A 15,938-nucleotide genomic window follows, 5' to 3' on the forward strand; every position below is an offset into this window, starting at 1 on the left:
TGCCTCCAGAACAAGACCCATGACAAAAAAACGCTAACACGCGTCCTTCGCCCACATATCCAGGTAGCGCCTGCGGCCCGCTACCGCATCTCATGGTTCAATTAGCGCCGCTGCCCTATGCGAGGACTCGATTAGACCGTGAGTCATCCGAAAGAAATATAATTATGGTTCCAAATCAAATAATCAGCATTGAAGAGCGATTTCCTTAACGAGATGGATAGGCTGGATGTCACGGAGAGGCGCGCGTCTCATTAGGGCGATAATGAGACTTCCGGGCGATCCCGATAATTATCGAAATCTGTAAAATAAGGATCAAGCCAACCCTTAATGTCTGCCCAGTCAGGTTTTTGTCTTGTATTATTAGACTGGCATTCATGTGTCTTGGATGCCTTAACCTCGAAATAGTCTGAACTTATTCGTAAAGAAATAATAGGCCTGAGATTTGTTTGAACATTTAATCAATTATATTATTCATATCCAATGTTATTAACAGGCTTAACATCAGCGCAACCTAATACATGTTTTGTCGGCTATAAAAAACATATAGCCTACATTGAACATCTTCAAGCATAGTTTAGTTTACCTTTGGGATAATAGTATTTATATAATCCATAGGTGTTTCCTCTATCTGGTGGGTCTATGGATAGGCCTACATTTTATGGTCCAGTAAAAATAAACAATTTGGACAATTCCATAGTGGAACATAAAAACTATATATGTTAACCCAAATAAAATATTGAATAATATAGTTTTTAAAAGTCTACAGTTGTGGACCAAAATAATAAGTGATTTGATGCCCAACAACTACGCTTACTGGTCATTCGGCAAACAGTCTACGCCTATATGAAAAAACAACAACACTATTTTCACGCCGCTTCGAGACAGCTACGACCGGAAGTGATTTTTTTCGTAGCGTGTTAGATCTTACACAGAAGGTTATTAAGATAATTAACGTAGCAGCTTAAGATCATTTGATGAAGATTAGGAAAATAAATAGCGAAAATGCTCTCAAAACCTGCTACGAAAATCACATTCTGGTCGGTAGTGGCTGAAAATAGTGTCCAAATGTACCCCATGCTTATACAGTGGATGTGACAGGCTATGTCCAGTTGGTGATGACAGTGCTGATGATGTCACTAGGCCGCATGGATGTTATTGACCAGCGGAGAATGGTGTCCTGAAACAGGCATCATACTAAAACGGTCCTTGCTGTCTGGGATCCTTGGGCCATCCTTACACCATTGAAGATTAAATTGAACATGGTTTATAATATGGGGCTAGGGTTTAGGGTAGGGACAGCCCAAGGCTCCCAGATAGCACTAACCATGTCAAAAACAGTGCTACATTTCTCTCTCCATCAAACCCCACACAGACAATAGGATGGATGTTATATAATAACGGTTTAGCTAGCTCTCCTCTTGTTAGGTTCTTTGGTTCTATAATTATGTTCACGGGTGACACCTTGCTTGTTATGAGAGAATCCATACATACATACTAAATATTGTATCAGTTATCATAAAGAACAATCTGTGCTCAAATCAACAAATTGAGGAACACTTCTAAATCACTTGATGCAAGACGCTAAAGTACAATAACTTGAATACGAGATAAACAACACAATTAGGCTTCATTTGCAGCTGTACGGTAGAAGCCAAGCAAATCAACCGTGGTAAGAACAGAGAGAAGTGTTCATTTGATGCTTGTGTGAAGAGTGTGCACTCCAGAGAAGGATGTCCAGATCAGACGACACGTTCTCAAACTGTCGAAATAAGTCACAAAAAAAAGAAGTTTAAGTAAAAAAAAAAGAAAGAAGTTTAAGTTTTTTTTTTTTTAAAGAGCGAGAAAAAAAAACGATTCTGTTTGTCTATGATTCCAAACAAGCCCAGACGAACAGAATGGACATCTAAGTGACACGTTAGAGAGTGAGAGCATCATCCTTCAAGCTTCACTGAATCCAATACGGTCCTGGCCTCTTTGTACTCCACTGCTTCAGCCAAGTCCTCTTCCGTTTCCTGAAAACACACACAGCATATACACAGGATATCAATACTAACCCCATCACATACATACAACTTTTTAAAAAATGACTAACCCTTCAAATAGCATAACACCAAATCTAACTTACAGTCCACAATCAACCCATAGTTAACCTAGCCATGAAAAGTCCACGGTCCAATCACGTGGCTATTCACCAAATGATCATACAAAACCTGTTTTTCTAACACGTCCCTTACATAGTCAATTTAAATAAAAAAAGTACATTAACAATCTGCATATGTTGATTCCACAGTGTAACATTTCTAGTCAGTGCAGAAGAGTGTGTGTCTGTGTGTGTGTGTGGATGTGTGAGAGAGTGTGTGTGTGGATGTGTGAGAGAGTGTGTGTGTGGGTCACATCTGTGCTAATCGAGTGCTGCTGGGTTCCTATGGTGGCCCACCGCAGTGACAGAACTGCTAATGAACTGTAATGAGTGTGTGTGCGTGCGTGCGGGAAGGGGTTGAGGTGGGTGAGAGGGGATTTTGGTGTGAGGTGGAGAGGGACAAGTCGCTGTCACGTCTCCCCACCCTCCCTCAGAGGAGTCATCTGTGATTTCCTCTCTCCCTTCCGCCTCTTTCTGCACGTGTGTCTCACAGAGGCCACGGCTGCCTGACTCCTGCTCTCTGCTAATTGTGAGGACCCTGAGACATGCATGTGTGTGGAAGAAGGGTGCATGTTCCTTTCTCTGGCTTCTTAGATCTGTCAGGATAGACAACACTACAGACAGTCACACGCACCTGCATGATGAGAGTGCCACTGAAAATCACACACTCCCGACACGGAAGCCCAAACTACTAAACACCCGGATAAACCTGTAGCAACCAAGACCAAGGAGGTTTGGCTCCACCCCCAGAGTCCGGTTCCTCTTAACATTTCTTCCTTCCCAACAGAGTCCATCTTGGCCACTGTTGCCCTAGGATTGCTCCCATGTGATTTTCTTTTCTTTTTTTTTCCCCTGAAAGAAAACAGAGCTGTTCTTACTAGTATCTGGGACAGGTCTGCGTGTGCTATGGTCAGACGCCTGTGACAGTCTGGAATCATCATCTTGGACTCCTGTAGCACCTCCAACTGGAACCCAGAGACAGCACAACACATACTACTCATCAGCACCATCATCTACAAGCATATCAGTTGTGTGTGTGTTCGATTTTCTTCGAGGGCTCCTCCAAGCAGAAGAACCATAGTACAAAAAAGGTTTAGAAACACTGCTTTAGAACGTAACGTATTAAAAGGTTTAGAAACACTGCTTTAGAACGTAACGTATTAAAAGGTTTAGAAACACTGCTTTAGAACGTAACGTATTAAAAGGTTTAGAAACACTGCTTTAGAACGTAACGTATTAAAAGGTTTAGAAACACTGCTTTAGAACATTACGTATTAAAAGGTTTAGAAACACTGCTTTAGAACGTAACGTATTAAAAGGTTTAGAAACACTGCTTTAGAACGTAACGTATTAAAAGGTTTAGAAACACTGCTTTAGAACGTAACGTATTAAAAGGTTTAGAAACACTGCTTTAGAACGTAACGTATTAAAAGGTTTAGAAACACTGCTTTAGAACGTAACGTATTAAAAGGTTTAGAAACACTGCTTTAGAACGTAACGTATTAAAAGGTTTAGAAACACTGCTTTAGAACGTAACGTATTAAAAGGTTTAGAAACACTGCTTTAGAACGTAACGTATTAAAAGGTTTAGAAACACTGCTTTAGAACGTAACGTATTAAAAGGTTTAGAAACACTGCTTTAGAACGTAACGTATTAAAAGGTTTAGAAACACTGCTTTAGAACGTAACGTATTAAAAGGTTTAGAAACACTGCTTTAGAACGTAACGTATTAAAAGGTTTAGAAAAACTGCTTTAGAACGTAACGTATTAAAAGGTTGAAAAACAACCCGTTACAGCTTCAGTAGCACCACTGTGTCGTTCCTGGCAATAGGCAATGTCTTGGTTTAGTATCCCACATACGCTGTGTTAAGGTTAACGTCCCACAACAAGCTCTCTGCCTGTGTGACATTTTTTATTGAGTTATTGATCGGGCAGGGAGTTGGGCAGCAGCAGGGGTCCTCGCCTCGCTCTGCCTCCGGCACACCTGGGTGAGTGGAGAAGAGTAAAGCAGAGAGGTAGCAGCACGGTGATCAGGCATGGAGAGGTATTACTACGCCCAGGGCAGGTAGCACTACGGTGATCAGGCATGGAGAGGTATTACTACGCCCAGGGTAGGTAGCACTACGGTGATCAGGCATGGAGAGGTATTGCTACGCCTGTGGGGAAGCGGAGTTAGAGCCCGAGGTTCAGGCAGAACTGAGTCTCTCAACAGGCAAAGCGAATGCGGAATTCCCCTGACTGGCATCCTAAAAAGCACAGAGGAGTCAGACACACTTCTAAGAAACTCCAGTGGTGAGGTGGAGAGACACACAGGCTGTGACACACACAGTGAGGTGGGAGAGTGGTACCAGCACCAAGTACCAGTGCAGTGGAATGATCCCATCAGCAGCAGCAGGATAAAGACTACACTTAGAAGCCTATTGATTCTATTACAATGAAAACCTCTAATCTGTCCATCCATCCTGCCCTTCAACCTGAACATCCATCTGCTCTCCCAGTCCCACCACTAACCTACACCTGGTGTGTGTGTATGTATGTATGTATGTATGTATGTATGTATGTATGTATGTAAAGAGACGTAATATGGTAAAGATACACACACACACACACACACACACACACACACACACACACACACACACACACACACACACACACACACACACACACACACACACACACACACACACACACACACACACACAGTGGGGCAAAAAAGTATTTAGTCAGCCACCAGTTGTGCAAGTTCTCCCACTTAAAAAGATGAGAGGCCTGTAATTTTCATCATAGGTACACTTCAACTATGACAGACAAAATGAGAAAAAAAAATCCAGAAAATCACATTGTAGGATTTTTAATTTATTTATTTGCAAATTATGGTGGAAAATAAGTATTTGGTCAATAACAAAAGTTTATCTCAATACTTTGTTATATACCCTTTGTTGGCAATGACAGAGGTCAAACATTTTCTGTAAGTCTTCACAAGGTTTTCACACACTGTTGCTGGTATTTTGACCCATTCCTCCATGCAGATCTCCTCTAGAGAGCAGTGATGTTTTTGAGCTGTTGCTGGGCAACACAGACTTTCAACTCCCTCCAAAGATTTTCTACGGGGTTGAGATCTGGAGACTGGCTAGGCCACTCCAGGACCTTGAAATGCTTCTTACGAAGCCACTCCTTCGTTGTCCGGGCGATGTGTTTGGGATCATTGTCTTGCTGTCATGCTGAAAGACCCAGCCACGTTTTATCTTCAATGCCCTTGCTGATGGAAGGAGGTTTTCACTCAAAATCTCACGATACATGGCCCCATTCATTCTTTCCTTACACGGATTAGTTGTCCTGGTCCCTTTGCAGAAAAACAGCCCCAAAGCATGATGTTTCCACCCCCATGCTTCACAGTAGGTATGGTGTTCTTTGGATGCAACTCAACATTCTTTGTCCTCCAAACATGACGAGTTGAGTTGTTACCTTTATATTTTGGTTTCATCTGACCATATGACATTCTCCCAACATTCTTCTGGATCATCCAAATGCTCTCTAGCAAACCTCAGACAGGCCTGACATGTACTGGCTTAAGCAGGGGGACACGTCTGGCACTGCAGGATTTGAGTCCCTGGCGACGTAGTGTGTTACTGATGGTAGGCTTTGTTACTTTGGTCCCAGCTCTCTGCAGGTCATTCACTAGGTCCCCCCCGTGTAGTTCTGGGATTTTTGCCCACCGTTCTTGTGATCATTTTGACCCCACGGGGTGAGATCTTGCGTGGAGCCCCAGATCGAGGAAGATTATCAGTGGTCTTGTATGTCTTCCATTTCCTAATAATTGCTCCCACAGTTGATTTCTTCAAACCAAGCTGATTACCGATTGCAGATTCAGTCTTCCCAGCCTGGTGCAGATCTACAATTTTGTTTCTGGTGTCCTTTGACAGCTCTTTGTTCTTGGCCATCGTGGAGTTTGGAGTGTGACTGTTTAAGGTTGTGGACAGGTGTCCTTTATACTGATAACAAGTTCAGGTGCCAACAGGTGCCATTAATACAGGTAACGAGTGGAGGACAGAGGAGCCTCTTAAAGAAGAAGTTACAGATCTGTGAGAGCCAGAAATCTTGCTTGTTTGTAGGTGACCAAATACTTATTTTCCACCATAATTTGCAAATAAATTCATAAAAAATCCTACAATGTGATCTTCTGGATTTTTTCCCTAATTTTGTCTGTCATAGATGAAGTGTACCTATGATGAAAATTACAGGCCTCTCATCTTTTTAAGTGAGAGAACTTGCACGATTGGTGACTCAATACTTTTTTGCCCCACTGTATACCCTATTCCCAAAAGTAGTGCACTATATAAGAAATAGGATGCCATTTGGGACGCCCCCCCCAGACCTAAAGCTCCCTCACCGATCCACACTTAATGAACAAATCTACCAATGGGTCGAACCAGAGAACTTGCAATTCTGCAGCGGGGGAAAAGAAACACAAGATGGCTGAAAAAGCGGCGTTTATTTGATTTCAGATGTACACGAGCTATCTAATGGGCATACTGCAAGAGTAGAACCAGTTGTCCATTGGGCATGAAATTGTTGCAGATGATCCTCTCCACAAAAGGTGTAAAATCCCTAGAATAGCTGAGATGAAAACAAAGGTTATGAGGTAGGGCACACAAGGGACAGAGGTCACCCTGGGTCTTTATCTTCTAACAGCCTCTCATCCCTCACTCATTCTACTCTAAGCAGGGAAAATATAGGAGGGAGCGAGGAAGAGGGAGGGAGCAGACGAGGATATGGGCCAGCGATCTCCTAGCGGCTGTAAATTACCAGCATGTGGCAGTAATTACCAAACTCCTCCAAAGTTACATAACGTCATTAAATCAGAAATGGTTTAATGACTAAATCACTAAACCCCCCCCAAGCCTAATTCTTCATAATGATACTACGCTGACCTCATTACAGTGAATGTAGGGCTACTGGCATCATCCGTTCTCTACTGTACTTCTCTTTTACAATAGGCGTGTTAAAACACATTAGAACGCTTCTACACATTTGGCCACGAAGGTGACAAAGAAAAAGTTGAGGAAAAACACAACAGGTCATTTAGAATGCAAAATAAAACGGTACCAAAAGCACGCACCTCATCGGAGGACAAGATTATTTGTATGCGTTATTTTATCAGGCCGACCCTTTCCTGTGTAGTAACCAAGTGGGTAGCATCATTGTATTATCTTGTGTAATAACAAAAATGGCTCCAAATCCATGAATATGCAATCACAAATCAGTTGCTAAATCATAATGAACTTAATACAACGTAGTTACAATAGTATGACATATACATAGTATAACTACACAGCTTTAAAAGCAACTTAATGTCAAGTGTTTGTATATGTAGGTCTATGTAAAGCACGTTTTTACAACCTAACGTAAATTGTTTGTATATGTAAAGCACGTTTTTACAACCTAACGTAAAGTGTTTGTATATGTAGGTCTATGTAAAGCACGTTTTTACAACCTAATGTAAAGTGTTTGTATATGTAGGTCTATGTAAAGCACGTTTTTACAACCTAACGTAAAGTGTTTGTATATGTAAAGTACGTTTTTACAACCTAATGTAAAGTGTTTGTATATGTAGGTCTATGTAAAGCACGTTTTTACAACCTAACGTAAAGTGTTTGTATATGTAAAGCATGTTTTTACAACCTAACGTAAAGTGTTTGTATATGTAAAGCATGTTTTTACAACCTAACGTAAAGGGTTTGTATATGTAAAGCATGTTTTTACAACTTAACGTAAAGTGTTTGTATATGTAAAGCACGTTTTTACAACTTCATGTAGGCGACTTATTCTGCTGAGTTGTCACCGACCTGTTTCTTGATGACATACTTGGCCTCTGAGTCGGCCTCTTCGTCGCAGGCCTCTGCTTTCAGTCGTTCAATCTTCTCCTCCTGCTGCCTGGTCTCCTTGACGTACATGACCTTCTCCTTCACCAGCCTGGGACGACCATAACAGACAAGACACAGCACAGCGTAGTTACAAACATACAAAAACAAATCAACACACTGGTGAGCCAGGCCCAGCCAATCAGAATGAGTCCCCCCGCCCACACAAAAGGGCTTTATTACAGACAGAAATACTCCTCGGGTTCATCAGCTGTCTGGGTGGCGGGTGGCTGGTCTCAGAGGATGGTAACACATGGTCTGCGATTGTGAGGCCGGTTGGACGTACTGCCAAATCCTCTAAAACAACATTTTATAGTAGCCTTCTATTGTCCCCATCACGAGGTGCACCTGTGTAATGATCATGCTGTTTAATCAGCTTCTTCATATGCCACCCGTCAGGTGGATGGATTATCTTGGCAATGGAGAAAGGCTCAATAACATTCTGACCACAAGGCTCGAGCTCGTCAACGAGCGTCCGCATAGTCAGGCGATAAAATAGAACTTGGTTCTATTTGCGATGCTTGACTCGCTACAAGTCCCGCTTCTCCCATCTCCTCATTGGATTTTAGGGGCATATACCCACGTGGGTGATTGAAAGATGAACTGAGGTCCACACCCCAGTCCAGTTGGTGGTGGTAATGCACCTTACAGTTGGTTGCCAAACGCCATATAAAGTCCAAAGAAGAAGAAGAAACCTGAAGGAGAGATTACTACAAACAAACCCGGTTTATCATTTTATCTGTGGATTAATTGTCGTAGTAGAGGACCTTGTGCATTTCTGGTAAAATAACAACCCTATGTTTATATCCCAGGGCAAATTAACTAGCAACAGCAAGCTAGCTAGATATATTTCCATACATGTTTAATGCTTTTCAACCTGTCCCCAAATTAATATAGTTGGTTCAGAGTTCGTTTTGATATTTCAACCTGGGTGTCCTGATCGGTCTGGTGTGGGTGAACAACAGTCGCTCGATGATGTTAAATAGCTCAGTTGGTAGAGCATGGCGCTTGTAACGCCAGGGTAGTGGGTTCGATCCCCGGGACCTCCCATACGTAGAATGTATGCACACATGACTGTAAGTCGCTTTGGATAAAAGCGTCTGCTAAATGGCATATATTATTATTATTATTATTAAAAACAACACAGAAAAAAACACAAACACCTAAAACCCAAAGCTGTACAAATTCAGGCCCCAAGATGTCAAAGAGGAATGAGGAGGAGTTCTCATTCAACTTACCACCAGGTAAAGTAACGGTCAAACAAACAACAAAAATAGTCCTGACCATTTTGTCCCATTGTTCCCAGATGTGTACAGCATGGGTATAATGTAACAATGTCGTCTGTGTGTTGGTTATCTGTGGATCTACTACAGTACAGCGCCTTGCCTTCCTCCTCTGCCTGATCACCACGCTCTCTATTTAACTGCCACTTCTGGCAGGACACACACTCTACTGGCCCTTTCTACGATTAATTGATCATCAATTTAGTCCCTAATTTGGACCAAGTCATGTGGTAAATGGACCACTTTTCCTTGATTGTTAGTGAAAATGGGTTTGAGTACATTGATACATTTTGATTATTTATCAATTACGGGCCAAATGGAACTAAATCTATTAAATAAATTCAGATCCTGATTGGCATAATGGAGTTTGAAAATATCACTATTGATAATGATTCCTGACTAATAGTCTTTTTCCGGCTGCAGCTTTGCTTGTCGGGATGACGACGCGGAATTCATTTTTCATAAAATCAGCTGTGTGCGTTGGTTCGTGTGTGTGAGTGATCCTTCATTAATCAGGCACATTACCCAGAAACACCCTCTCCCTCAGTGTTGCCGTGGCGCCTTGCTTAGCCGAGGAAGCCAACGGCACTCTGTCATATTTTATGTCAATTACCGCTCATTTTAATACGTTTCCATCAAGACGCTGTTTAAACGGGCGGCATATGCAACAAGGAACAGCAGAGGAGCGCTCCTCCTCTCCTCTTTTACTCTCCTCTCTCTCAGGCTTTACACAGTAAGGACGTCACCTCTGAGGTTATTTGGAGGGAGAGAAGGCAGCAACAAGAGAGAAGGGGAAGAGAGGAAGGAAAAGAAAGGGGGATTGAAATTATTTGAATAAAACTGAAGGACAGTCTAATAACTAAATGTCCACCCCCACCCCGTCAATCCTCCTCTTCCTCTCATCCAGTCCCGATGTTCATTTCTTATTTCTCTCCGGCAGGGTCTTGGAAACGCTGGCTGTGTGTGTGTGTGTGTGTGTGTGTGTGTGTGTGTGTGTGTGTGTGTGTGTGTGTGTGTGTGTGTGTGTGTGTGTGTGTGTGTGTGTGTGTGTGTGTGTGTGTGTGTGTGTGTGTGTGTGTGTGTGTGTGTGTGAATGAGGGGTGGGGTCGTCGTGGCTGGTTTTAAATAGACCTGCCACCCAGGACTTAATGGAAAAGGCATCTCTCTGGAAAATAAGGAAAAAAAGGGAATTAGAGATCCGACACACATTCGGCCGCCTCCTCCTCCTCCTCCTGCAGCACTGCATGTTTGAGCACCGGCCTAGCCCTATGCCAAGGCCCGAATGACAAAGCCAAATTACTGTTGTCATTTTATTAAGGGCATCCGCCTCGCTAGGGCAGAGAGGAGGCACTGACTGGAATGTACAACGCCACAAAGCCAATGGAACAGGCCTTACTGGGAGAGAGCGGACAGGGAGCTGCTAATAACACATAAGGAATGAGAGAGGGGGAGAAAGAGAGAGGGAGAATAAAAGAGAGGGAGGGGGACATGAGAGAAAGAGGGAAAGACAGACAGACAGACGGACATAGTAGGGTACAGAATTACACGAGAAACAGACAAAAAGAGAGATAAAGGCAGTCTGTTCCATCTGACCTTGAACAGAGGCTGCAGGTTCCAATGCCAAGGTCATGCTACAGGCCCCAGCTGCTGAATGGGTAATGGATCTCTACTTACTTAATTTGCCTCAAAGTGAAATATACCATTCCTAGGACAACCGATGATGAAGTCAACCAATTTCCGAATGGGGCCGCATGGGAAGGAATGAGAATAGAGACGTTTTAGAATGGAAATGAAGCCATTCTAGAATGGAGATGCATTCGCGCCACCTCTCATTTACACCGGCGGGCCTGCAGTTTCCCCACTGCATCAGACACCCTGTCTGTGACGTCACCCGCTGAGGGAGAAGTCTCAGCCGCCAGCGCCATTACCCACAATCATCAGGGAGCCCGTTAGTAATGTGACCCTAATCAAAACACAATCGATAGCACATTTACACAAAGGGCCACGGAGGGAGCGAACCTGGAGGTGATGAGAGAGGGAGAGAGCAACAACAAAAAAGTCCTTGCCATGCTTAGGCCGACTATTCTATTTATGGATGATGTCCAGTGTTGTGATGGAATCTCTCGATGAATAGAAGCTCTTGAACAGCTTTCAGGAGAACATGTATTAAAATGACATTCTTGTTCTGTCCTTCCGAAATAAATAACAGATTGTGGTTAGCAACGGAATGCCCTGTCAAGGAAAACAGTCACTTGCAGCAAGGGCCTAATTGTGCAACTCTAAGCTCAAACTGATTGCCTTGTCAACAAAAAAAAGAACCTGGCTGAGATGAGAATGAGCTTGCAGAAAATCAGCTGCAGTGCATCAAATGCCTGCATTGAGGCTTATGTTTACAATTGCACAGTCACTGACCATAAACAGGCCTTTAGCCTACATTCACTTGAAAACTTAGCTAGCAAAGCCTGGTCTATTGGCTCTGATGAGTGTATATCGCTCGCACCTCAAAACAGAGACGACAAGAGAAAACTGCTTATTGCGCACCAGCCAAGAGAATGCCAAAGTTGATTTTTATTTTATTTTTATTCGCAACAAAAGGCCTGAGCAAGATGTACATAGAAAATAACAAGATACATTAAAACAAATTTTAAAAAGTAGGCCAGCAGTACATGAGGGGTTGTCATAACATCAGATTTGCATCCTTAATAAATTGTCGAGAAGAGAATGGAAACGTACGTTGCATGCTAGCCGCTTTACTTTACCGTGATAGGCAACACAACCGGGATGACTTGCTAACGTGACACACGCACTTACTATAAATGGTTAAAACATTGTATAAAAAGGCGAAAATGTAATTCAACAACATACAATGTATATTTAAATATGTTATGGAGTACAGGTTCCTATGTCCTTGCTACTGCCTTATTTTGATTGACAATGCATGCACCTCCCTAAAGTACCGGTGTATAGTTAAATCTATACCGGCGAAGTGTTCTCGACGCCCAGCCTGACTTCTGTCTCGATCCGTAGGTATCCACGGCCTAGTGGGTGTAGCATGTTAGTCAGTTAGCAAGCTAACTAGCTAGCCTGCTATCTTTTAAGATTGTATTAGTTTTAAAAAACTGCACTTACCGCTTAACAACGCCAGTCTTGATTTTAATCTGTCGTATTCTTGGATCTGCCATGTTAACTTATCTTCTTAAACGACACAATAAAGTACTAGTTTACTTAAATACTGTGAAACGGTTGCTATCCAACACAGCACAACAATATCGCTCATGAGATTCTGGGCATGCGCACTGTGTACCGCCGGAGAGGAGGTGGGCATTTTTGAGCAGATGGATTAAGGCCTAATTCCAGGAATTTGGAATAGAAAGGCTAAGAATTTGATCTGTCTAGCGAGTCGACGATACGAGATCTAGGGAAATAATGTCATACAAGAGGAAATTCAATCGATAAATGTTGGATTCAAATCCTACATGATTGGATATGTGTATGCTAAATCAAAGTTTCGACTGATTTCCCCTGGTTCAGTCATGTCAGATCATTTTAACAACGGATGGGGTGGGAAGGGAGAAAGGAAGGAAGGATGAGTTCATAACATTTCTTAATAGGTTCATGTGTGTTCAGTAAAGTAGTAGCCTAGACTTTCTCATTTATAGGCTACTCTCAACATTTTTTTAACTGAGTTTTTTGTTTTACTATCCTTGTGGGGTCCAGAAGTCCTCACAAAGATAGTAAATCAAGAAATGAAACATTTTACGTTTAAGGTTTAAGGTTTAAGGGTTATGCTTAGGTTTTGGGCTTTGGGCTTTTGTTTGTGTGTGTGTGTGTGTGTGTGTGTGTGTGTGTGTGTGTGTGTGTGTGTGTGTGTGTGTGTGTGTGTGTGTGTGTGTGTGTGTGTGTGTGTGTGTGTGTGTGTGTGTGTGTGTGTGTGTGTGTGTGTGTGTGTGTGTGTGTGTGTGTGTGTGAGCATTTCAGCATCATGGACGGCGATTTTTAAAACCCATTATATAACGTTAGTATGGAGATGCAATAGCGAAACCTTAAACTGCTGAATTATTACGCATTGCGCATGGGTTGCTTCCATGTTGCCTCATGAGCTTTGTTCAAAGGCAAAGTTTATATGTGTAATGTAAATTATTGTAACAACGAATTCACCTTAACTGTATAGATTCTAGATTCTACAGCCGAGATGTTCAAAGCCCTCAGTCTGAGAACCTTAAAAGTCAAGATACACCATACATTTATTTGTTGGCGCAGCTAGTTGATTAGTTGGGGCATAAACAAATGGTTGTGTTGTCTTCCAAAACAGCCCATTAGATTCCATTTGAATCTCTGTGTCCTCGTCTGCTATTGATTTGTGGTATCCATGAAAAATCATTTAATTTCATAGCATTCCTCAAGGTCCCCTTGACTTGCATCACAAATGCAAGCACGTCAGCAAATCTTGTATCATAGCCTCTATACAGTCGCAATGCGTGCCTTTTTCCCGTTTAAGATCTACAGGCCACACATTTCAAACATATATATATAATTGAATAGCTGCATTGTCTATATTTCACCAAGCAGCCACAAGTTCTAGCGTAACGTATATTACAAAGGACCAATTCTCCAAACACTTCCATGCAATCTGTTATCGTAATGTATGTTCTGCTATTAGTTTAATTGTTTAACAGTTGCAGAGAAGTCACTCAAATATACCCCCTGCATGTTTTAACCCATTGTATCATTTTTTGACACAGAATATAAGTCAAATCATTTGAGGACGTGCAAGAACATTATCATCAATGCAAAATCTGTTCTGATAACTCGTCATTGTTTTACGGTATCCATTTGAAGGCTCGTGATAATTATCATGATAAATTATAATAAGAATTTACAATTTATATTATTACAACTGCTCGGCTTCATTTGCTATAAGACTATCGTCGTTTCGTGAAAGCATTAAAAAAAACTAAATTATGCGAGGTTACTACAAATAATAATGTAACAATAGCACTGTTAGCCTACATAGTAATAAGTACATTCGCAAAACGTCGTTATAGACAATAGGCCTGAAGTCTTTATAATCACAATTGCTATTGTTGTAGCCTAATACAATCGCAATCAAAACCACTGGTATAATTAGATTATTACAAATGATTGTGGTCAAAAACAATCCACGATTCAGAGGAAACTAAATTAGGTTGTGCCTCAATCCCTCCATCATGTCCACTTCAACCGGTTGGACAGGTTTACATGTGGTGAGGGAGAGAGAGAGAGAGAGAGAGAGAGAGAGAGAGAGAGAGAGAGAGAGAGAGAGAGAGAGAGAGAGAGAGAGAGAGAGAGAGAGAGAGAGAGAGAGAGAGAGAGATAAATAATTATAGTCTTATTAGGAAATCTTTATCTAATGTAATAAATAAATAAAATCAGCCATGATTAACTTCTGTTCCAGCAGACTACAGAGGTTAAAGCCAGCGAAAAAAACTGTATCTATTCCCTCTTCCTCTGTAACGACCTAATGATGTAAGATTTTAGATTTGTCATGCCTTAATGCGATTCATTATTTTCAAAAGTGACTCCAAAAAGCCAGAGATATTACCTTGTCGAATACATTTTTCCTCCCTTGCACTTGACACGTTTTGGGAGATTTCAGAAATGGACAAGAAACAAATGGAACGCGCGCGCGTGCTCGTACGTGCAGGTGACGGTTGTTATTACCTGAGGCCTGCAGCATGCTTGGTACATGGTTCCAATAAGCGACAACAACAAACAAACTGGGAAAGCTCTAGAAAAAAAAGGTCAAAGGTCGAATAGCCAGGCCTTACAGTAGGCCTAATCTATTCAAACTGCAAGGGGCAAAGAGAAAAAAAAATCCGTTGGCGGTTTTCCCTCTAGCTCCATGACCGTTGATTATTGGTATTTTCCGAGTTTTCCAAACTAATAAGTGGCACTATCAAGCATTTGGAAGCGCTGGGAGACTACAGACGGGCTGCTAAACTTAATTGATATTGAGCGAGGCGCTGGTAGGCGCGGAAGGGGGCCACTGCTGGGTAATTTGCAGTTTAATCAGCGTTTGTAATGAGAGTGGCTGATTAGCACGGGGTGGAAATAAAAGAGAGTTACAAGGAACGTCTGTCAGAGTCCGGTGATAATTCAGGACTAATTGTAATGATTAGAGCAAACTGGATGACTTTGGAGTTTTCTAATGCGTTGTGTGTGCAGGGCGGTGTGTGTGTGTGTGTTTAGCCATCAAGATTTATGTGAAGTAAAGCAACAAAAAAAGAAAATATAGACCTACTTATTCACCCCCGCACGCATTGGTCTAGCCTACAGCATTGACATGATGCGATATTAAAAAATAAATACCTAACCATACATTTTTCTGTAGCTCTACAAACCCCTGACATTGGAATGCACAATGTTTGTCAGATACAGTACATTGGCCTAATTTTGCGGTGTTACTGCCAATCATTTCAGCACCACGGACAGTGGTTTTTACAAACGTGCAGGTATGCAGACTCCAGCACTGCAACCAATACCCTGCTGCATTACTATGGGATGGGATGTTGGGTAGGCCTAGGCCTAAAGATAAGCCTGCTCTTACCTTG

At 42.0% G+C, this 15,938-nt stretch overlaps 1 protein-coding gene across 1 annotated transcript; it reads right to left on the reverse strand.

The window, feature by feature from the left end:
* Window positions 1–441: 441 nt before the first annotated feature.
* Window positions 442–12,649, reverse strand: LOC124006971 (tubulin-specific chaperone A-like). Its single transcript, XM_046317180.1, has 4 exons — window positions 12,478–12,649; window positions 7,991–8,117; window positions 3,019–3,105; window positions 442–2,012 (listed from the first exon to the last, which is right to left on the reverse strand). The coding sequence occupies exons 1-4, from the start codon at window positions 12,528–12,530 to the stop codon at window positions 1,932–1,934; spliced, it is 348 nt and encodes a 115-aa protein (XP_046173136.1). The 5' UTR covers window positions 12,531–12,649; the 3' UTR covers window positions 442–1,931.
* Window positions 12,650–15,938: the final 3,289 nt, after the last annotated feature.

This window comes from Oncorhynchus gorbuscha, linkage group LG20 (assembly GCF_021184085.1).
Source record: "Oncorhynchus gorbuscha isolate QuinsamMale2020 ecotype Even-year linkage group LG20, OgorEven_v1.0, whole genome shotgun sequence".
In the NCBI taxonomy this organism is placed as follows: domain Eukaryota; kingdom Metazoa; phylum Chordata; class Actinopteri; order Salmoniformes; family Salmonidae; genus Oncorhynchus; species Oncorhynchus gorbuscha.